Here is a 23,159-nt window from a genome sequence, read left to right on the forward strand (position 1 = left end):
AGGCTATTTATGATTTGAAACACTTCCTCCTCAGTGGCCAATGAAAATTTAAAGTTACTATTTGGTTTATATTTGATACCTTTTATGTTATTAGCAGCTTCAACACAGTTTTGGGGAGGAGTGAATACTGACAAAAAATATTCATTTATTTCATCAGCACTGAATGTAGATAGATCACATCCTTTAACTTTTTTTTGAATATTTAACTTTTTTAGTGCAACCCATAGTCTTTTTTTGTTTGAAGTATTACTTTCATAATCTAAGTACGCTTTTTTTTCCCGTTTCAGTGCAGCAACCGTAGAATTTCTTAGCTGCTTATAAAATAGCCAGTGCTGAGCAGATTTAGTTTGTTTATATAAACTTAATGCTCGATTTCTTTGTTTCATCAATTCTTTAATAGAAGGGGTGAGCCAAGGTGCATAGGGCTTTGAGATGAACGAGGTTTTGAACGGAGCGTGATAGTCAAATAATTCTAACACAGTTGTGTTAAGGTACCTGATTTTATCTTCAATATTGAGGATGTAATAAATGTTATCCAAAGATTTTTTATTTAAGTCTAACATAAATTTATCATGCAAAAAGTTTTTAAAGTCTCTGTATGTAGTATATTTAGGAGTCATTTATAAAATGTATTTATTTGGTTTTTGTTAACTAGGGAAAAAATTGTATTGTCAAGAATCTTTTTAAGCCCGTAGGGTAAAAAAATAAACACTTACTACTGGTGTGGTTACCTACAACTCCGATTATTTTCTGAGTTTTGTGTCTTATGACACCGTGGGGTTCGTATGGTCCGAAGTAAAGTTTAAGTGCCATAGTGTGACAGATGGTTAATCAAAATATGTCATAAGTAGCTGGAAATTGTGTTAGTGTCACATGTACGATTTGATCCACGGCCAAACTGCAGCGTCCACGGAATTTCGAAAAAAATGCACAAATTACATAAACATCCTTGACACTGGTCCAAGTCCCAGGTGGGTAAATGCGTCTTTCCCCAGATTCCGCGCAAACACGAAACAAAACCACTCGTACAGAAATATGTTTATTTCATATAAATTACAATATGTGCCACAAAAATAACAATCCTTTCTATGATGCAGTTAATAAATAACGCGATAACCTCTATAAAATAGTGTACAACTTACCTACCTAACTTCTGACTAGATTCACTCGTTTTAATAAAATTTGAAAATATACAATAACTAAACGAAAAGGCCTAAGTAAAGCTACTCGATTATCGTAGAAACTTGCCCGCAGCAAGCCACGACACTGACTTAAGCAACAATTACAATAACAATAGTCTTAAGCTAAGCTCAACATTATAAGAAAAAGTAATCATTCGTTTACAATATAGACATACCTGTCAAACTTATCCATGCGATCGGGTGTTAAAAGGCTCTACGTATTTGCACGATAACATTTGAAAGATACTTTGTATTCTAAACTCTAGTAATTATTCGAACATTTTTAAAATATTCGTCGACTTTCGATTTGAGGACAGGCAGTTCTGCATTCGGGACTGCCGTGGATCTAGTAGCTGTGCTCGGGGAGGACGCTCCACATCAGCCTTTTGAACGACCCGCTCTGCTGGATCACATCGGGGTCCCCGATGGAGTTGTTAGTGACGAACGAGGGGTTCTGGTTGACCACGTAGTGCGACGACTTCTAAAAAAAAACAGTGTTTAATTAATCGTTCATTCTTCGAAGGAAATTCAATTTTTAGACGAGGAGAGAGCATGTTTCGCTTCAACTTTTATATCAGTGCGAAGACAGCATTGAGCTCTATGGGAAAGAACGGGTCATTTTTGTTTAAAATTTATGTTTATCAAAATATTTGCTTTTTAAAATATAAAATTTAAAAATCGTGAAATTGAAAAATCGGAGCATCGAAAAATTGGAAAATCGAAAAGTTAAAAAAAAAGATAGAAAATCGAAAATTTTAAAAATCCTTAGATTTAGTTTAGTTAGAAGAACCGAAAACTAGAGAAATCCAAAATCTAGAATTTTAAAAATTGAAAAATTAAAATATCGAAAAGTTGAAAAATTGACAAATCGAAATATAAAACAGCCGAAAATTGAAAAATCTAAAGTTTAAAAAACGAGAAACTGAAAATCGGGAAATCCAGAAGTCGAAAAATCGTAAGCTCATAAAATCGAAAAATTGAGAAATCAAAACCCCGCGAAATTGAAAAATTGAAACACCAAAAAGAAGGAATGGGAAAATAAAAAAGAAGATTACTTCAGAAATAGGAAAACTGAAAATTTAGAAACGTCAAAATTTGAAAAATTGAAAAATCGAAATTTTTAGAAATCGTAAAATTGAAGAGGATAAAAATTGACAAATTGTATCATTGAAACATCGGAAAAGTGAAAAATCGAAAAATAAAAAAATGGAAACACCGAAAATTTGAAGAATGGAATACCTACTTGAAAATGCCCAAAATTGAAACGTCTAAAATAGAAAAATCGAGAAATCTAAAAGCCGAATAATCACGTCGTCTGAGAACTTGTTTGATCTACAGACTAAAGCGCACTGTTTCAAGTTTCGAATTCTCAGTTTTTCGAAATTTTAGTTTGGGGACTCTTCAGTTTACTGCTATTTGTTATTCAATTTTTGGATTTTACAATTTCTCAATTTTTCAATTTCTCGGTTTTCTGTTTTGCTCTTCAATTTTACGATTTTTAAATATTTCGATTTTTCAATTTTTGAGTTTTATAAACTCTTTTCAAGTAATAGATTTTTCAGGTTTTTTGGTTTTTCAATTTTTCTATTTTTTCAGGTTTCGATTTGTCAACTTCACTTTTTTGATTTTTCGATTTCTCAATTTTTCAATTTTTTAATTTCTCAGGTTTTGGACATTTCAGTTTGGGGATTTTTCAGTTTACTTATTATTCAGTTTTTCGATCTTACGATTTTGCAGGTTTTTGATTTTTCAATTTTTCGATTTTTTTGAGGTTTCGATATTTCGACTTCACTTTTTTGATTTTTCGATTTCTCAATTTTTCAATTCTTTAGATTCTCAGTTTTTGGATATTTCAGTTTTGGGGTTTTTCAATATTTCGGTTCTTCGACTTTTCCATTTTTGACTTTTTAAATTTTTCGATGTGTCGACTTTTTACTTTTTCGATTTTTAAACTTTAGATTTCTCAATTTTTTCGCCTTTAAAATTTTCAATATTTAAAATTTTAGATTTTTCGATTTCTCGATTTTTCATTTCAGCTCTTCCATATTTCAATTTTTCAGTTGTTCCGATTTTTTAATCTTTCGATTTTTTGACTTCCCGGTTTTAGATTTTCTGTTTCTCAATTGTCGTTTTTTCAATTATTCGATTTTTAAATTTTAGATTTTTCAGTTTTTTGATATTTTAATTTTTCAATGTTTAAAATTTTAGATTTTTCCATTTCTCGATTTTTCATTTCAGTTCTTCGATATATCAGTTTTTCAAGTTTTCGAATTTTTCAAAGTTTTGATTTCTTAATCTATCGATTTTTCGACTTCCCGGTTTTAGATTTTCTGCTTTTCAATTGTCGTTTTTTCAATTAATCGATGTTTTGATTTTCCCAGTTTCGAGGGTTTCGATATTCTTGGTCTTCGATTCTTTAATTTTTCGATTTTTCAGGTTTTTGATTTTGATTTTTTAGTTTTTTAAAGTCGCGATTTTTCACTTGAATTTTTGCATTTTTCGATTGCTCAATTTTTCGACTTTTTAGATTCTCAGTTTATGGAAATATCAGTTTTCGGATTTTTCAGGTTTTCCATTTTTCAGTTTTTCTTTCATTTTTCAGTTTTTCAATATTTCAATTTTGGGTTTTTTCAATATTTCGATTCTTCGACTTTTCGATATCTGGCTTCTGCAGTTTTCGATTTCTCAATTTTTTGGTATTTTAATTTTTCAATATTTAAAATTTTAGATTTTTCGATTTCTCGATTTTTCATTTCAGTTCTTCGATATTTCAATTTTTCAAGTTTTCGAATTTTTCAAATATTTCGATTTCTTAATCTTTTGATTTTTCGACTTCCCGGTTTTAGATTTTCTGTTTTTCAATTGTCGTTTCGACAAATTTTCGATTTTTTAATTTTTCAAATTTGACTTTCATAAACTCTCAATTTTTCGATTTTTCAATTAATCGATGTTTTGATTTTTCCAATTCGTGACCTTCGAGTGTTTCGATTTTCTTGTTCATCAATTCTTTAATTTTTTGATTTTTCAGGTTTTCGATTTTTCAGTTTTTCGATTTTTTAAGGTTTCTATTTTTCGACTTCACTTTTTTGATTTTTCGATTTTGCAATTTTTTAATTCTTTAGATTCTCAGTTTTTAGATTTTTCAGTTTTTTGATTTTTCAGTTTTTCGATTGGTCAATTTTTCTTTCATTTTTCCGTTGTTTGATATTTCAGTTTTGGGATTTTTCAATAATTCTGTTCTTCGACTTTTCCATTTTTGACTTCAGGATTTTTCGATTTTTAAATTTTAGATTTCTCAATTTTTTGGCTTTAAATTTTTCAATATTTAAAATTTTAGATGTTTCGATTTCTCGATTTTTCATTTCAGCTCTTCCATATTTAAATTTTTCAGTTGTTTCGATTTTTTATTCTTTTGATTTTTCGATTTCCCGGTTTTAGATTATCTGCTTTTCAATTGTCGTTTTTTCAAATTCCCGATTTTTCAATTTTTCAAATTTGACGTTTATTAACTGTCAATTTTTCAATTTTTCAAGTTCTTGACTTTCGAGGGTTTCGATATTCTTGTTCTTCAATTTGTTAATTTTTCGATTTTTCAAGTTTTTGATTTTTGATTTTTTGCATTTTTCGATTGTCAATTTTTCGACTTTTTAGGTTTTCAGTTTTTGGATATTATCTATTTTATTTTCCATTTGTCAGTTTTTCAAGTTTTTATTTTGGCCTCTTTCGGTTTCTCAGTTTTTCCAGTTTTCCATTTTTTCGTTTTTTGATTTATCCGCTTTTCCAATTTTTTAACTTTTAACTTTTTGTTTGTTGATTTCTCTATTTTTCGATTTTTTGACTTCATCATTTTTCGATTTCTCGTTCTTTTGATCTTTCAGTCTCTCAATTTTTCAATTTTTCGAATTTTTAAGTTTTTTGATTTCTCGATTTATCGAGATTTGGATTTTTTGATATTTTGACTGTCAATTTCTTAATTTATAAATTGTTCAATCTTTAACTACTGTACGATTTTTCGATTTTGACCTATTTCGGTTTCTCAATTGTTCGATTTTTCGACTCCACGATTTCCTGATCTTTTGATTTTTCGATTTCTCATTTTTTCGATGTTTCGATTTTTCAGTTATCCGATATTTTAAATTTGGGAGTTCCGATTTCTCGATTTTTCGTTATTCGGTTTTTAAATTTTAGATTTTTAAATTTTACATTTTTTCCATTTTCAGTTCTTCGATGTTTCGGTTTTACGATTTTTTAAGGTTTCGATTTTTCGATTAATCGATGTTTTGATTTTCCCAGTTCTTGACTTTGAGGGTTTCGATATTCTTGTTCTCCAATTCTTTAATTTTTCGATTTTTTAGGTTTTTGATTTTCGATTTTTTAGTTTTTTTAAAGTTTCGAATTTCAGTTTTCGGATTTTTGAGGTTTTCCATTTTTCAGTTTTTCGATATTTCAGTTTTGTGATTTTTCAATATTTCGATTCTTCGACTTTTCGATTTTTGGCTTCTGGAGTTTTCGATGTGTCGATTTTTTTAATTCTCGATTTTTCATTTCAGTTCTTCGATATTTCAATTTTTCAAGTTTTCGAATGTTTCGATTTCTTAATCTTTTGATTTTTCGACTTCCCGGTTTTAGATTTTCTGTTTTTCAATTGTCATTTTGTCAAATTTTCGATTTTTTAATTTTTCAAATTTGACTTTTATAAACTCTCAATTTTTCGATTTTTCAATTAATCGATGTTTTGATTTTCTCATTTCTTGACCTTCGAGTGTTTCGATTTTCCTGTTCTTCAATTCTTTAATTTTTTAATTTTTCAATTTTTTGATTTTTCGATTTTTCAATTCTTCGGCTTTTCTACTTATGATTTCTGGATTTTTCGATATGTCTACCTTTTTACTTTTTCGATTTTTCAATTGTTGGATATTTAAATTTTAGATTTTTCAGTCTTTTGATATTTTAGTTTTTCAATATTTCTTAATCTTTCGATTTTTGGACTTCCTGGTTTTAGATGTTCTGTTTTTCAATTTTTCGATTTGTTAATTTTTCATTCCCGATTTATCGAGATTTGCCTATTTCGCTTTCTCAGTTTTTCCAGTTTTCCACTTTTTCGTTTTTTGATTTTTCCGCTTTTCCAATTTTTCAACTTTTAACTTTTGTTTGTCGACTTCATCACTTTTCGATTTCTGGTTGTTTTGATCTTTCAATCTCTAAATTTTTCAATTTTTCGAATTTTTAAGTTCTTTGCTTTTTCGATTTCTCAATTTTTCAATTCTTTAGATTCTCAGTTTTTGGATATTTCAGTTTTGGGGGTTTTCAGTTTTTCTTTCATTTTTCGCTCTTTCGATATTTTTTTTAGTTTTGGGATTTTTCAATATTTCTGTTCTTCGACTTTTTCATTTTTGACTGCTGGATTGTTCGATATGTCGACTTTTTACTTTTTCGATTTTTAAATTTTAGAATTCTCAATTTTTTGGCCTTTAAATTTTTCAATATTTAAAATTTTAGATTTTTCCATTTCTCGATTTTTCATTTCAATTCTTCGATCTTTCAGTTTTTCAAGTTTTCGAATTTTTGGCTTTTGGAGTTTTCGAAGTGTAGATTTTTTTACTTTTTCTATTTTTCGTATGATATTAACAGTGAGAAAAATTGAAAAATTAAAATAATCGAAAATTCGAAAAATTGAGAAATCTAATAATCGAAAAATCAAAACCTTAAAAAATCGTAAAACCGAAACATTGAAAATTCGAAATATCGGAGAACTGAAAATCGAAAAAATGTAAAATTTAAAAATCCAAAATTTAAAAGACGAATATCGAAAAATCGAGAAATCAAAACACTTAAAAATTCGAAAAATTGAAAAATTGAGAGATTGAAAGATCAAAAGAATGAGAAATCGAAACAAAAAGTTAAAAGTTGAAAATTGGAAAAGCGGAAAAATCAAAAAACGAAAAAATGGAAAATTGGAAAAACTGAGAAACCGAAATAGACCAAAATAAAAAATTGAAAAACTGATAAATCGAAAACCAGAACAATCAAATCTCGATAAATCGGGAACGAAAAATTAACCAATCGAAAAATTGAAAAAGAGAACAGGAGGTCGAAAAATCGAAAGATTAAGAAATATTGAAAAATTAAAATATCAAAAAACTGAAAAATCTAAAATTTGAAAATCCAAAAATTGAAAAATCGAAAAAGTAAAAAGGCAGACACATCGAAAAATCCAGAAGTCAGAAATAGACAACCGAAGAATTGAAATATTGAAAAATCCTAAAACTGAAAAATCGAAAAATCAAAAAAGTGAAGTCGAAAAATAAAAACCTAAAAAATCGAAAAATTAAAAAATTGAAGAACAAGAAAATTGAAACACTCGAAGGTCAAGAAATGGGAAAATCAAAACATCGATTGATTGAAAAATCGAAAAATTGAGAGTTTATAAAAGTCAATTTGAAAAATTAAAAAATCGAAAATTTGACAGAATGACAATTGAAAAACAGAAAATCTAAAACCGGGAAGTCGAAAAATCAAAAGATTAAGAAATCGAAATATTTGAAAAATTCGAAAACTTGAAAAATTGAAATATCGAAGAACTGAAATGAAAAATCGAGAAATCGAAAAATCTAAAATTTTAAATATTGAAAAATTTAAAGGCCAAAAATTGAGAAATCTAAAATTTAAAAATCGAAAAAGTAAAAAGTCGACACATCCAAAAATCCAGAAGTCAAAAATGGAAAAGTCGAAAAACAGAAATATTGAAACTCTCCAAAAACTGAGAATATAAAGAATTGAAAAATTGAGAAATCGAAATATCAAAAAAGTGAAGTCGAAATATCGAAACCATAAAAAAAATCGAAAAATTGAATAATAAGTAAACTGAAAAATCCCAAAACCGAGAAATTGAAAAATTGAGTAATTGTAAAATCCAAAAATTGAATAACAAATAGCAGTAAACTGAAGAGTCCCCAAACTAAAATTTCGAAAAACTGAGAATTCGAAAGTTGAAACAGCAAGAAATTATGGTCAAAACCGGTTAAGATATGTATCAGATTACGGATCACGGCTTTTAGATTTTTCGATTATTTTACTTTAGACGTTTCAATTTTTCAGTACTTCAATTTTGGGCATTTTCAATTTTTCCATTCTCCAAATTTTCGGTTTCTCCATTTTTTTATTTTTGGATTTTTTAATTTTCCGATGTTTCAATGATACAATTTCTCAATTTTTAGCCTCTTCAATTTTACGATTTCTAAATATTTCGATTTTTCAATTTTTGAATTTTTCAAATTTTGACGTTTCTAAATTTTCAGTTTTCCGATTTCTGAAGTAATCTTTTTTTTCCCATTTCTTATCAAAGTTTCGATTTTTCACTTCTTCAATTCTTCAATTTTTCGATTTTTCAGGTTTTTGATGTTTCAATTTTTTGGATTTCCCGGTTTTCAGTTTTTCGTTTTTTAAACTTTAGATTTTTCAATTTTCGGCCGTTTTATATTTCGATTTCTCAATTTTTCAACTTTTCGATATTTTAATTGTTCAATTTGTAAAATTTTCAAATTTTTGATTTCTCGAGTTTCGGTTCTTCTATCTTTCAATTTTTCAATTTTCGGGATTTCTAAAATTTTCGACTGGGGACCCTCAATAATTTAATTTTTTAGAATCCCGTAAATTAATCCCATTTACCCCGTCTATGAAAAAAATGACAGCGACAACTCAATTTTGTGACGAGACCCGCCCACGCCCCACTTTTTTCCTTCGTCCCACAGACCAACGCACACTTTCGACCTCGGATTTTTATAAGACTGTATATATAATACGCGTTACAATGCAGCTTCGTTGCAAAAGCACCCAGTGACGTACTTGGCAAGAAGGCCCGAAACTAATTATTTCTATTTACCTTGGCCGGGATTGTCTTGTTGGGCGCGTAGATCCTGCTCTGCGGCGGCACGTTTACCTCTTGCACCAGCTCGCCGAGTTGCTCTTCCTGGACTGCTTTGTACGTCTCGCTCTCAGACGGGTTGAACTTCACGTGCTTGCGGACGCCACTGGAAAAAAAGCGCTACAGTCCGAACCGCTGCGACCGAGCGTAACAAAGTAACAAGTCGTACGTGATCTTGAAATTCTATTGAAATTTGCTCGAAGTACTCAAGATCATGAACGTTTGGAGCTGGGCCATTTGGGAGTGAGGCCAGATCGATAAAATGATATAGTGTTGCGGTTTTAAACGAAACCGTATTTCAAGGTGATTTTTTTTTAGGAGAACTGTCGGTTGGGGTTGCGAAATTGGAGAAAACGGAATTTGGCGATTATTAATGGAGTTGAGGTTATGTGATCAAAGATCAAAGAATGCGGGTTATGTGGCTGACAGAAGTATTTTTAGAGATCATCTGGCATTTTCGCGAACGCATGGCCTAGTTCATAACGTAGCTTTTATTTTTGTTTACTTTGAGCTGGAGCAAAGTGGCTTAACTTTTTCAAGTTTTTTCCAAAACAAAACACCACAGGTCCTAAAATTCTTTTAAATTATTCAAAATAAGACACTGGAAATGCCATGATTTTTCCAAATTTTTTCAAAAAGGAAACATCAAAAGTCCAAAAATTTTTCGTTTTCTGTTTAATGAAAACAGCAGAGGTCTCTAAGACTTAAAAATAATACAATTGTACTCCAAGATTCGTGGTTCTTTCTAAAATAAAGCACTAAAGTCCTTCAACGTTTTTTTTAATTAAATTTCAGAAATTATACACCAGGAGCCTCAAGTTTCTTTAAAATCTTTAAAAAAGGGCACTGAAATTTCGAAGATTCTTTCCAGTTTTTTAAAAACGGAACACGAAGGGTCCAACATTTTTTCAAATTTTTTAAAAATGAAAACTACAGGGGTTTCTAAAATTGTTTTAATTCTTAAAAAAATTGTAAGCCCTGAGAATTTTCAACTTTTCCCTACTTTTTCCTAAACAAAGCATCATGGTCTCTAAGATTTTTTCAGAATGTTTAAATTTCAGGAACCACACACCAGAGGCCCAAGGATTTTTTTAGACTTAAAAAAAATAACAGTGGGGATTCCAAGATTATTTCCAATTTTTTTCAAAAACGGAACATAAAAGATCCAAAATGTTTTTATTTTTTTTAAGCAAAACAACATGAACCTCTAAGATTTTTAAATTCTCAAAACAAAAAAAATTGTACCCCAAGATTTTAAGCTTTTTCAAATTCTTTCCAAAACATAGACGTCAAAGCCCACAAAATTTTTTGAAATTATTTAAATTTCAGAAATCACACTACGAGCTTCAAGATTCTTTTAATTCTTAAAAAAAAGACACTGAAGAGCCCAAGATTCGTTCCAGGATTTTTCAAAAACGTAACACCCAGGGTCCAAGATTTATTCAGATTTTTTAAAAATGAAAACAACCCCGTTTTAAAATTCTTAAAAAAATGTAATTCTTAAGATTTTTCAACTTTTCCCTATTTTTTCCTAAACAAATCACCATGGTCTCTAATATTTTTTCAGGATGTTTAAATTTCAGAAACCACAGACCAGGGGCCCAAGGATTTTTTGAAACCTTAAAAAAATGACAAAGGGGATTCCAAGATTATTTCCAATTTTTTTCAAAAACGGAACATAAAAGATCCAAAATGTTTTTATTTTTTTTTTTAAATAAAATATCACGGCCCTCTAAGATTTTTAAATTCTCCAAACAAAAAAAAATATACACCAAGATTTTTCAGCTTTTTCAATTTTTTTAAAAACAGGCATTAACGCCCACAAAATTTTTTCAAATTATTTCAATTTCAGAAACTACACACCGCGAGATTCAACAGTCTTTTAATTAAAAAAAACACTGAAGGACCCAAGATTCTTTCCAGAATTTTTCAAAAACGGAACACCCAAATTTTTTTTAATGAAAACGACCTCGGTTTAAATTCCTAAAAAAAATTGTATCTCAAGATTTTTCAGATTTTTCAAAAATTCCTAAAACAAAGCACCAAAGTCCAGAAATGTTTTTCAAATTATTCAAATTTCAGAAACGAGCTTCAAGAGTCTTTTACTTCTTAAAAAATTGACCCTGAGGATTTTTAATGAAAACCAAAGCTAGTTTTAGATTCTTAAAAAAATTGAACCCCAAAATGTTTCAATTTTTCCAAATTTGTTCCTAAACAAAGCACCAGAGTCCTAAAGGTTTTTTCAGAATGTTTAAATTTCAGAAACCATATGCCAAGGGACCCAGAATTCCTTTAAATATTAAAAAAATGACACTGAAGATTCCAAGACTCTTTCCAATTTTTCCAAAAACGGAACACCAAGGACCCAAAATTTTTTTAATGAAAACAACAGGGGTTTCTAAAACCGTTTTAATTTCTTAAAAAAAAATCGAAGCATAAGATTTTTCAACTTTTAAACAAATGAAAGTCAGAATTCTGAGATTATTTCCAATTTTTTTCAAAAACGCAACATCAAAGATCCAAGATTTTTTTATTTTTTTTAATCAAAACAACAACAAAAAATTGTTTGTCAAGATTTTTCACATTCTTTCCAAAGCAAAGCACCAAAGTCCACAAAATTTTTAAGATTTTTCAACTTCTGCAAATTTTTCTTAAACAAAAGACCAAATTAAATTTCAGAAATCACACGTCAAGTGTGCTAGGATTTTTTTATATCTAAGAAAAAATAACGCCGAGGATTCAAAAATTCTTTCCAATTTTTTCAAAAAAGATCCAAGTTTTTTTCAGATTTTGTTAAAATCAAAACGGAGGTCCTTAAGACATTCAAATTATTAAAAAAAAAACACAATTGTGCTCCAAGATTTTTCGGCGTTTTCAAATTCTTTTCGAAACGAAGCACAAAAATCCCCAAAATTTTTTCAGATAATTTAATTTTCGGAAACCACACACCAGGAAATATACATATCAAGATTTTTTCCAGTTTTTTTCAAAAACGGAATACCAAGGGCTTAAGTTTTTCTCAATTTTTTTCAAAATGGAAAACGACAGGAGTCTCTAAGACAGTTTTAAATTCTTAAAAAAAATTTGAAGATTTTTCAACTTTTTCAGTTTTTTTCGTAATCAAAACCCCAAAGTCCGAAAGATTTTTTCAGAATGTTTAAATTTCAGAAACCACAAGCCAGAGGGTAAAGGGTTCTTTTAAATCTTAAAAAGTGGCACTGAAGATTCCAAGATCCTTTCCAATTTTTTTTGCAAAAATTTAACAACAAAGATCCAACATTTTTTCATTTTTTTAATGAAAACTTCTATGACTTTTAAATTCTTAAAAAAAAACGAAATTGTACCCCAAAATTTTACAATTTTTCGAATTATTTCCAAAATGAAGCAGCAAAGTCTTCAAATTACTTACATTTCAAAAATCATACACCAGAAGCCTCAAATTTTTTTTAATTTTTAAAAAAATGACACTGAAGATTCCAAGATTCTTTCAAGTTTTTTCAGAAAAGGGACACCAAATACCCAAGATTTTAAAAAAATTCTTTTTTAATGAAAACAACAGGGGTTTTTAAAATCGTTTTCATTTCTTAAAAAAAAAAATCGAAGTATAAGATTTTACAACTTTTGCAAATTTTTCTTGAACAAATGACCAGAATCTCCAAGACTTTTTCAAAATGTTCAAATTTCAGAAATCCAGGGACCCTAAGATTCTTTCAAACCTTAAAAAAAATGACAGTGAGGAATCTGAGATTATTTCAAATTTTTTTCAAAAACGCAACATCAAAGATCCAAGATTTTTTCATTTTTTTTTTTTTAATCAAAACAACACAAAAAAGTTGTTCCTCAAGATTTTTCAAATTTTTTCTAAAACAAAGCACCAAAGTCTACAAAATTTTTAAAAATTTTCAACTTCCACAATTTTTTCTTAAACAAAAGACCAAATTAAATTTCAGAAATCACACGTCAAGTGTGCTAGGATTTTTTTATATCTAAGAAAAAATAACGCCGAGGATTCAAAAATTCTTTCCAATTTTTTCAAAAAAGATCCAAGTTTTTTTCAGATTTTGTTAAAATCAAAACGGAGGTCCTTAAGACATTCAAATTATTAAAAAAAAACACAATTGTGCTCCAAGATTTTTCGGCGTTTTCAAATTCTTTTCGAAACGAAGCACAAAAATCCCCAAAATTTTTTCAGATAATTTAATTTTCGGAAACCACACACCAGGAAATATACATATCAAGATTTTTTCCAGTTTTTTTCAAAAACGGAATACCAAGGGCTTAAGTTTTTCTCAATTTTTTTCAAAATGGAAAACGACAGGAGTCTCTAAGACAGTTTTAAATTCTTAAAAAAAATTTGAAGATTTTTCAACTTTTTCAGTTTTTTTCGTAATCAAAACCCCAAAGTCCGAAAGATTTTTTCAGAATGTTTAAATTTCAGAAACCACAAGCCAGAGGGTAAAGGGTTCTTTTAAATCTTAAAAAGTGGCACTGAAGATTCCAAGATTTTTTCCAATTTTTTTTCAAAAATTTAACAAGGATCCAAAATTTTTTCATTTTTTTTAATGAAAACAACAGGGGCTTCTATGACTTTTACATTCTTAAAAAAACGAAATTGTACCCCGAGATTTTTGAATTTTTTCAAATTCTTTCCAAAATAAAGCACCAAGGTTTTTAAAAATTCTTCAAATTACTTAAATTTCAAAAATCATACAACAGAAGCTTCAAAATTCTTTTAATTCGTAAAAAATGACACTGAAAATTCCAAGATTGTTTCCAGTTTTTTCAGAAAAGGGACACCAAGGATCCAAGTTTTTTCAGGACCAGCTTCCCCAAAATTGTTTTCAAATTATTTAATTTCAGAAACGATCTTCAAGATTCTTTTAATTCTTAAAAAATTGACAGTGAAGATTAAAAGATTCTTCAGTTTTTTTAAAAACGGAACACCAAGGACCTAAGTTTTTTTATATTTTTTTTATTGAAAACAAAAGACAATTTTAAATTGTTAAAAAAAAATTGGACTACAATTTTTTTTAATTTTTCCAAATTTTTTCCCAAATGTGCTAGGATTTTTCTAAACCTAAGAAAAAATAACGCTGAGGATTCAAAAATTCTTTCCAATTTTTTCAAAAAAGAACCAGGTGTTTCAAATTTTGTTAAAATCAAAACGGGGGCCCCTAAGACATTCAAATTATTAAAAAAAAACACAATTCTAATCCATTCAGATTATTTAATTTTCGGAAACCACACACCAGGAGCCTTTATTTTTTTTTAACCCAAGATTTTTTTGCTTTTTCAAATTCTTTAAAAACGGGCATTAACGCCCACAAAATTTTTTCAAATTATTTAAATTTCAGAAACTATACACCGCGAGATTCAAGATTCTTTTAATTAAAAAAAATAATATTGAAGGACCCAAGATTCTTTCTAGAATTTTTCAAAAACGGAACACCCAGATTTTTTTTAATGAAAGCAACCTCGGTTTAAATTCCTAAAAAACAATTGTATCTCAAGATTTTTCACATTTTTCAAAAATTCCTAAAACAAAGCACCAAAGTCCAGAAATGTTTTTTAAATTATTTAACTTTCAGAAACGAGCTTCAAGATTCTTTTACTTCTTAAAAAATTGACACCAAGTTTCTTCAGAGTATTTTCAAAAAGGAAACACCAAGGACCTAAGTTTTTCATTTTTTTTTTAATGAAAACCAAAGCTAGTTTTAGATTCTTTAAAAAATTGAACCCCAAAATGTTTCAATTTTTCCAAATTTGTTCCTAAACAAAGCACCAGAGTCCCAAAGGTTTTTTCAGAATGTTTAAATTTCAGAAACCATACGCCAACGGACCCAGAATTCCTTTAAATATTAAAAAAATGACACTGAAGATTCCAAGACTCTTTCCAATTTTTCCAAAAACGGAACACCAAGGACCCAAGATTTTTTTATTTTTTTTTTAATGAAAACAACACGGGTTTCTAAGACCGTTTTAATTTCTTTAAAAAAAATCGAAGCATAAGATTTTTCAACTTTTAAACAAATGAAAGTGAGAATTCTGAGATTATTTCCAATTTTTTTCAAAAACGCAACATCAAAGATCCAAAATTTTTTCATTTTTTTTTTAATCAAAACAACAACAAAAATTGTTCCTCAAGATTTTTCAAATTTTTTCTAAAACAAAGCACCAAAGTCTACAAAATTTTTAAAAATTTTCAACTTCCACAATTTTTTCTTAAACAAAAGACCAAATTAAATTTCAGAAATCACACGCCAAGTGTGCTAGGATTTTTTAAACCTAAGAAAAAATAACGCCGAGGATTCAAAAATTCTTTCCAATTTTTTCAAAAAAGTTCCAAGTTTTTTTCAAATTTTGTTAAAATCAAAACGGAGGCCTCTAAGACATTCAAATTATAAAAAAAAACACAATTGTACTCCAAGATTTTTCGGCTTTTTCAAATTCTTTCCGAAACAAAGCACAAAAACCCCCAAAATTTTTTCAGATTATTTAATTTTCGGAAACCATACACCAGGAGATAAATCAAAATTTTTTACAGTTTTTTCAAAAACGGAATACCAAGGGCTTAAGTTTTTCTCAATTTTTTTCAAAATGATAAACGACAGGAGTCTCTAAGACAGTTTTAAATTCTTAAAAAAAAATTGAAGATTTTTCAACTTTTTCAGTTTTTTTCGTAATCAAAACTCCTGAGTCCGCACGATTTTTTCAGGATGTTTAAATTTCAGAAACCACACGCCAGAGGGTAAAGAGTTCTGTTAAATCTTAAAAAATGACACTGAAGATTCCAAGATTCTTTCCAATTTTTTTCAAAAATTTAACAACAAAGATCCAAAATTTTTCCATTTTTTTTTTATGAAAACGTCTATGAGTTTTAAATTCTTCAAAAAAAAAAAAACGAAATTGTACTCCAAGATTTTACAATTTTTCAAATTCTTTCCAAAACGAAGCAGCAAGGTCTTCAAATTACTTAGATTTCAAAAATCATACACCAGAAGCCTCAAAATTCTTTTAATTCTTAAAAAAATGACACTGAAGATTCCAAGACTTTCCAATTTTTTCAAAAACGGAACACCTGGAACACCAAGGACACAAGATTTTTAAAAATTTCTTTCTTAATGAAAACAACAGGGGTTTTTAAGACTGTTTTGGTTTCTTTAAAAAAAATCGAAGCTTAAGATTTTTCAACTTTTGCAAATTTTTCTTGAACAAATGAACAGATTCTCCAAGACTTTTTCAGAATGTTTAAATTTCAGAAATCACACGCCAAGGGTCCAAAGGCTCTTTCAAACCTTTAAAAAAATGACAGTGAGGATTCTGAGATTATTTCCAATTTTTTTCAAAAACGCAACATCAAAGATCCAAGATTTTTTCTTTTTTTTTTAATCAAAACAACAATAAATTGTTCCTCAAGATTTTCCAAATTCTTTCCAAAACAATTTTTCAACTTCTGCAAATTTTTCTTAAATAAAGACCAGAGTCCCCATGATTTTTTCAGAACGTTTAAATTTCAGAAATCACACGCCAAGTGTGCTAGGATTTTTTTAAACCTAAGAAAAAATAACGCTGAGGATTCAAAAATTCTTTCCAATTTTTTCAAAGAAGAACCAGGTTTTTCAAATTTTGTTAAAATCAAAACGGGGGCCCCAAAGACATTCAAATTATTAAAAAAAACACACAATTGTACTCCATGATTTTTCAGCTTTTTCAAATTCTTTCCGAAACAAAGCACCAAGGTTTTCAAAAATTTTTCAAATTACTTAAATTTTAAAAAACCATACGCCAGAAGCCTCAAAATTCTTTTGATTCTTAAAAAAATGACACTGAAGATTCCAAGATCCTTTCCAGTTTTTTCAGAAAATAATAATAATAATAATAATAATAGTACTTTATTCCAGCAGACAATAGTCTATAGTAGATTACTTTCCAACACACAGTTTCACAAATTTTAAATATATATATAAAAAAAAATACAAAATACAATACAAATATAATAAAAAAAAAACAACGAAATTAATTAATCACATTAAAACAATTACACTTATAATAATAAATAAATAAAGGGCAATAAAGGGAAACCAAGGACCCAAGTTTTTTTTCAGGACTAGAATCTCCAAAATTGTTTTCAAATGATTTAAATTTCACCAAGGTTATTTTAAATTTTTTGAAAAACGAAACATCAAGAGCCCCAAATTTTTTGTTCAAAAACAAACTACCACAGACGTTCAGAAAGCAGAAATAGGTTTATTAAATATTTTCAAAACTGAAACTACTGATTTACTTCTTTAAATTTTTTCTGTAAAATAGCAAACAAAAAACCTCTTGTAATCTTAATCTGGAGTGGAGACATACTGTATATTAGTTGTTTCTTAGGTAAATGTAAAAATTTTGCGGTAGAATTTTTAATTTTTCAAAAAAAAAAAATCAGCCACGCTGCGTTAATAAAACTAAACACTATTAACCATTTCTAAAATTCGCCACAAGTGACTCAGCAAATGACAGACATAACCTCAAACGTCCAAATAATCGTGTTACCAACATAAATCAACAGGTAGGTGTATTTGAATCACCAATCCGTACACAAACACCCAATAATGCGTCAAAATTGGCCGTTTTATTTCGTAAAATTAGCTGAGCTAAAATATATAAGTAATTTTATCCCTCGGAAACCAATCTGGTCGCCCTTAATGTGCAATAACCCAATTCTAATTTCATGCAATTTGCTCAGACCCCACACCTACTAAATATATTTTATTATTGCATCATGTGCGGCCTATTAATAGTTTATTTTCTAGAAAATAATCTCAACCACATTCGATATTTTAAACACCGAACGAATTGTTACTATTATTAAACTGTCAACAAAAAAAAAAAAAAACGCAGACGTAAATTTACGAAACTCTCGAACCCACCATTTCCGTTAAAAATAGCCAAAAATGTATTTTTCGAAAACCTGACCTAGTTAGTCGCAAGAGCGTCCACTGAATGAACCCGACGCCCCAATAACTCGTTCCTTTGTTGGCACCGAGCCCGCTGTTTAGTTTAATTAAACGTCTCTTCTAGCCGCGTCTAAATTTTCGCTATAAACGTCAGCGCATAAATTAATTCGGCGTAAATCAGTGCGACCGACACATCAAAAAAGTCCCCGACAGTTGGCACCACCGTCCGACATAAATCCGAAAAATCGAACGAAAACGGGCACGCTCCCAAAATAGCCCCAATCTGTCATAAACACGATTTTTATTGACTTACGGAGTTGCGCCAGTTTGCTTCTGAATGGTGTCAGCGATGTTTGGCTCGCTGTAGAGGTTGATGGGAGAGTTGAACTGCTTGTGGACGATCTAGAAGAACATTGGATTTAGTATACAGATGTAGATGGAGCGACAAGCACACGACACACGATTAGAACAAAAACGGCCCCGTCCACTTTGGGCACTTTTCAAAAAATAAAAAAAAACACAAAAACATAATAACCTGCTTGTTGGGGTCGTTGGCGTTTAATCTTTCCAAAACAGTGTTGGTAACCTGTTTTAACAAAAAAATCAATGAATGGTGCTATCTACTCTAGTCTACTTCAAAAAGTGTGAGGGTTAGCGGTAACGTGGGGGTTAAGGGCGACGTTCACCTTCTGTCTGATTAAGAGTTCGGGATCGAGGTGGTGCGGAGGCGCCCTTACGGCAGGGTTGGGGTGGTGTCTCAAGTAACTCTCCGTCGGTCCGGGTTCACGCTTCACTTTGGCTCCGGGGAGCACCAGAGGGGTGGTACGGTAGGGCTACAACAAAAGGTTGACATAGGAGGTGCACAAAACTCACACTGGTACAAAGTACTTACACATACAATTTCTATTCTACAAAATTAGACAAGAGGTTGTTGGTAATACTATTGTGAAATGGTCAAAATTTGTGGAGAGTTTCAAGAATTTATCACTAATGTCAATATTGGAAAACAAAGATATTATTATTATTATGTTTAGAATCATTTTCAATGAAGGCTATAATTTTCGATGGATTTGATGAAAGCGTTGAAAATTTTGAGAGTTACAAACATTCAATTTCGCTCCTATACAAAATAAATATTTAAACCTCTGGGTTACATACGAATACTTGTTATATATAAAAAGAAGTTCAATTTTTCAGTCTTCCTACTTTTTCCATTTTTTGATTTTTGAATTTCCCGCTTTTCGAAATTTCGATTTTTTTTCCTTTTTTTCAATTGCAGGATTTCTCGATTTTTCCATTTTGCGCATTTGTCAATGTTTCGATTCCTGAATTTCGTGATTTTTCGATTATTTATTTTCTGCTTTTTCGATTTCAGTTTATAGACTTCTCAATTTCTCGATTTTTCGTTTTTTTGATTACTCGTTTGCTCGAATTTTCGATTTTTTGATTTTCAGATTTCTCGATTTCTGTATTTTTCCCTTTTAGGCTTTCCGATTTTTTGATTGTGGATTTTTCGATTTTTCTAATTCTCAAATTTTCGTTTTTCCTTTGTTAGATTTTTAAATTTTTTTGAATTTTTGATTTTTCGTAGGTATTCTTAATTCTCTCAGGTCATCAGTTCTTCTATATTTCAATTGTTCAAGTTTCCGAATTTTTAAATTTTCGACTTTTCTTTTTTTTAATTTTTTGTTATTTCTCGGTTTATCGAATTCAGATGTTTCAATGTTTTGATTCTTCAATTTTTCAATTTTTAGCGTTTCTTCTCGGCTTTCGACTTCTCGATTTCTCGTGCTTTTTCGATTTCTCGATGTCTCAGTTACTAAATTTTTCGATGTTTCGATTTTTGGATTTCTCGAATTTTGATTTTTTACTTTTTAGCTTTTCAATTTTTCGATTTGTCGATTTTTAGTTTTTCGTTTTTTAAATTTTAGATTTTCGAAATTTTATTTTTTAATTTTTTGATGTCTGGATTTCTCGATTTTTCAATTTCACGATTTTTTGATTTTCCATTTCTCTTCAATTCTTCGATTTTTCGACTTTGCTTCAATGGTTTTTCTATTTCTCAATTTTCTACTTTTCTAATTTCTCAATTTTTGGATATTTCTTTCAGTTTTGGGATTTTTCAATATTTCAATTCTTCGACTTTTCGGTTTTTCGATCTTTCGATTTTTATTTTTTGGATTTTCAGTTTTTCGGTTTTTAAACTTTAGATTTTTCAATTTTTTGACTTTTCGATATTTTAATTTATCTATTTTTAAAATTCTAGATTTTCCGATTTCTCGAGTTTTCAGTTCTTCTATATTTTAATTTTTCAATTTTCTGGATTTTTGAAATTTTTGATTTTTCGACTTTGGCCTATTTCGGTTTCTCAATTTTTCGATTTTTCGACTTCTCGACTTTTCGACTCCTCCATTTTTCGATTTCTCAATGTCTCAGTTTTTGAATTTTTCGCTGTTTCAATTTTCGATTTGTCGGTTTTTCGATTTTTCAATGTTCCGATTTTTCAATTTTCTAATTTTTTAAATTTGCGAGTTTTGATTTCTGGATTGATTTGGATTTCTGCATTTTTCAATTTTACAATATTTTAATTTTTCATTGTTTTAAATTTTAGACATTTCGATTTTTAGATTTTTCACTTCTTCAATATTTTTTAATTTTTCAAATTTTGACATTTCTGAATTTTCAAATTTTCCGATTTTTCAATTAATCTATTTTATGGTTTTTCCATTTTTCGACTTCCCAAAGTCTCGAACATTCAGTTCTCCAGTTCTTAAATTTTTCGGTTTTTGAGGTTTTGGATTTTTCAATTTCTCAATTTTTCAATTTTTTAATTTCCCAATTTTTGGATGTTTCGTTCAATTTTGTAATTTTTCAGTTTTTCGATTATTCAATTTTCAATTACTTGATTTCTCTATTTCTATTTTTTGGTTTCTAGATTTTCGATTTTTCGGTTTTGTGAATTTTAACTGTTTTGATTTTTCGATTGCTCGATTTTTGATTTTTAGATTTTTTGATGTCTTTATTTTTCGATTTCTCTATTTTTTGGTTTTTTGTTTTTCGATTTTTCCTTTTTCTCATTTTTAGATTTTTCAACAATTCAATTTTTGCCGTTTTTGATTTTAGTGTTTTTGGTTTTTTCGATTTTTCTTTTCAGTGTCTAGACTCTCGATTTTTCGTCTTTTTGATTTCTCGATTGCCGAAAATTCAATTACTCGATTCCTCAGTTTTCCTCGATTTCTTGATTATTCGATGTTTCCATTCTTGGATTTCTCGATTTCTTTATTTTTTGGTTTTTACACGTTTCAGTATTTTGATTGTGGGTTCTTCCATTTTTTTGATTTTTCGAATTTTTGATTTTTCGTATTCTTAATTCTCGATTTTTCCTTTGCTCTATTTTCAATTTCTCGATTTCTCAATTTTCGATTTTTTTGGATTCTGGATTTTAGATTTTTCAATTTCGCGAATTTTAAATATTTTGATTTTTCGATTTTTGAATTTTAGATTTTTTGATGCCTTCATTTTTCGATTTTCCTATTTTTTGTTTTTTTGTTTTTCGATTTTTCAATTTTCTAATTTTTAGATTTTTCAACTATTCAATTTTTGCAGTTTTTGATTTGAGAGTTTTTGGTTTTTTCGATTTTTCATTTCAGTGTCTAGACTTTTCAATCTACCGATTTTTCGTTTTTCCGACTTCTCGATTGCCCGAAAATTCGATTATTCGATTTCTCAGTTTTCCTCGATTTTTTGATTATTCGATTTTTCGATTTTCCGATTTTTCCATTTTTGGATGTCTCGATTTTTTATTGTTCGGTTTTTACACGTTTCAGTTTTTTGATTGTGTGTATTTTCCATTTTTTTATTTTTCGAATTTTTCGTTTTTTCATCGGTCCAATTTTTCTATTTTTCGAATTTTTGGTTTTTCGTATTCTTATTTCTCGATTTTTCGTTTGCTCTATTTTCAATTTCTCGACTTCTCAATTTCCGATTTTTTTGGTTTCTGGATTTTTCGATTTTTCAAATTCTCAAATTTTCGTTTTTCCTTTGTTAGATTTTTAAATTTTTTGAATTTTCCATTTTGCGTAGGTATTCTTAATTCTCTATGATCTCTATGGTCAGGTCAGGTCAGGTCATCAGTTCTTCTCTATTTCAATTGTTCAAGTTTCCGAATTTTTAAATTTTCGATTTTCTTTTTTTTTAATTTTTCGAATTTTCATTTTTTGTTATTTCTCGGTTTATCGAATTCAGATGTTTCGATGTTTCGATTTTTGGATTTCTCGGATTTTGATTTTTTACTTTTTAGCTTTTCAATTTTTCGATTTGTCGATTTTTAGTTTTTCGTTTTTTAAATTTTAGATTTTCGAAATTTTATTTTTGAATTTTTTGATGTCTGGATTTCTCGATTTTTCAATTTTGCAATATTTTAGTTGTTCAATGTTTTAAATTTTAGATTTTTCGATTTCTCGATTTTGTTTTATTTTTCAGTTTCTCAGTATTTCTATTTTCCAATTTTTCAAATTTTGATGTTGCTAAACTTCCAGTTTTCCGATTTCTCAATTAATCTATTTTTTGATTTCCCATTTCTCTTCAATTCTTCGATTTTTCGACTTTGCTTTAATGGTTTTTCGATTTCTCAATTTTCTACTTTTCTAATTTCTCAATTTTTGGATATTTCTTTCAGTTTTGGGATTTTTCAATATTTCGATTCTTCGACTTTTCGGTTTTTCGACTTCTAGATTTTTTGATCTTTCGATTTTTATTTTTTGCATTTTCAGTTTTTCGATTTTTAAACTTTAAATTTTTCAATTTTTTGACTTTTCGATATTTTAATTTATCTATTTTTAAAATTCTAGATTTTCCGATTTCTCGAGTTTTCAGTTCTTCTTGGGTTTTTCCATTTTTCGACTTCCCAAAGTCTTGAATATTCAGTTCTTCAGTTCTTAAATTTTTAGATTTTTCAGGTTTTGGATTTTTCAATTTTTCGATTTTTCGAATTGGTTTTTTGACTTTTCGATTTCTCAATTTTTCAATTTTTTAATTTCCCAATTATTCAATTTTCAATTTCTTGATTTCTCTATTTCTATTTTTTTGTTTCTAGATTTTCGATTTTTCAGT

At 28.8% G+C, this 23,159-nt stretch overlaps 1 protein-coding gene across 4 annotated transcripts in view; it reads right to left on the reverse strand.

Annotated features, from left to right (window-relative positions):
* Window positions 1-1,023: 1,023 nt before the first annotated feature.
* Window positions 1,024-23,159, reverse strand: part of LOC135130904 (PDZ and LIM domain protein 3) — a 68,938-nt gene continuing 46,802 nt past the window's right edge. For 2 of the 4 annotated variants that reach the window (XM_064058363.1, XM_064058361.1), the window contains exons 4-8: window positions 18,734-18,880; window positions 18,583-18,633; window positions 18,361-18,449; window positions 9,064-9,211; window positions 1,024-1,662 (exon numbers count right to left, since the gene is read on the reverse strand). In XM_064058363.1, coding sequence (XP_063914433.1) covers window positions 1,528-1,662; window positions 9,064-9,211; window positions 18,361-18,449; window positions 18,583-18,633; window positions 18,734-18,880 — 570 coding nt within the window. In that variant the 3' untranslated portion in view covers window positions 1,024-1,527. The remainder of the gene's footprint in view (window positions 1,663-9,063; window positions 9,212-18,360; window positions 18,450-18,582; window positions 18,634-18,733; window positions 18,881-23,159) is intronic. The other 2 variants (XM_064058362.1, XM_064058364.1) reach the window with 2 other exon arrangements.

This window comes from Zophobas morio, unplaced genomic scaffold (assembly GCF_036711695.1).
Source record: "Zophobas morio isolate AGI-343-1 ecotype UQ-CSIRO unplaced genomic scaffold, CSIRO_AGI_Zmor_V1 ptg000018l, whole genome shotgun sequence".
Lineage (NCBI taxonomy): Eukaryota > Metazoa > Arthropoda > Insecta > Coleoptera > Tenebrionidae > Zophobas > Zophobas morio.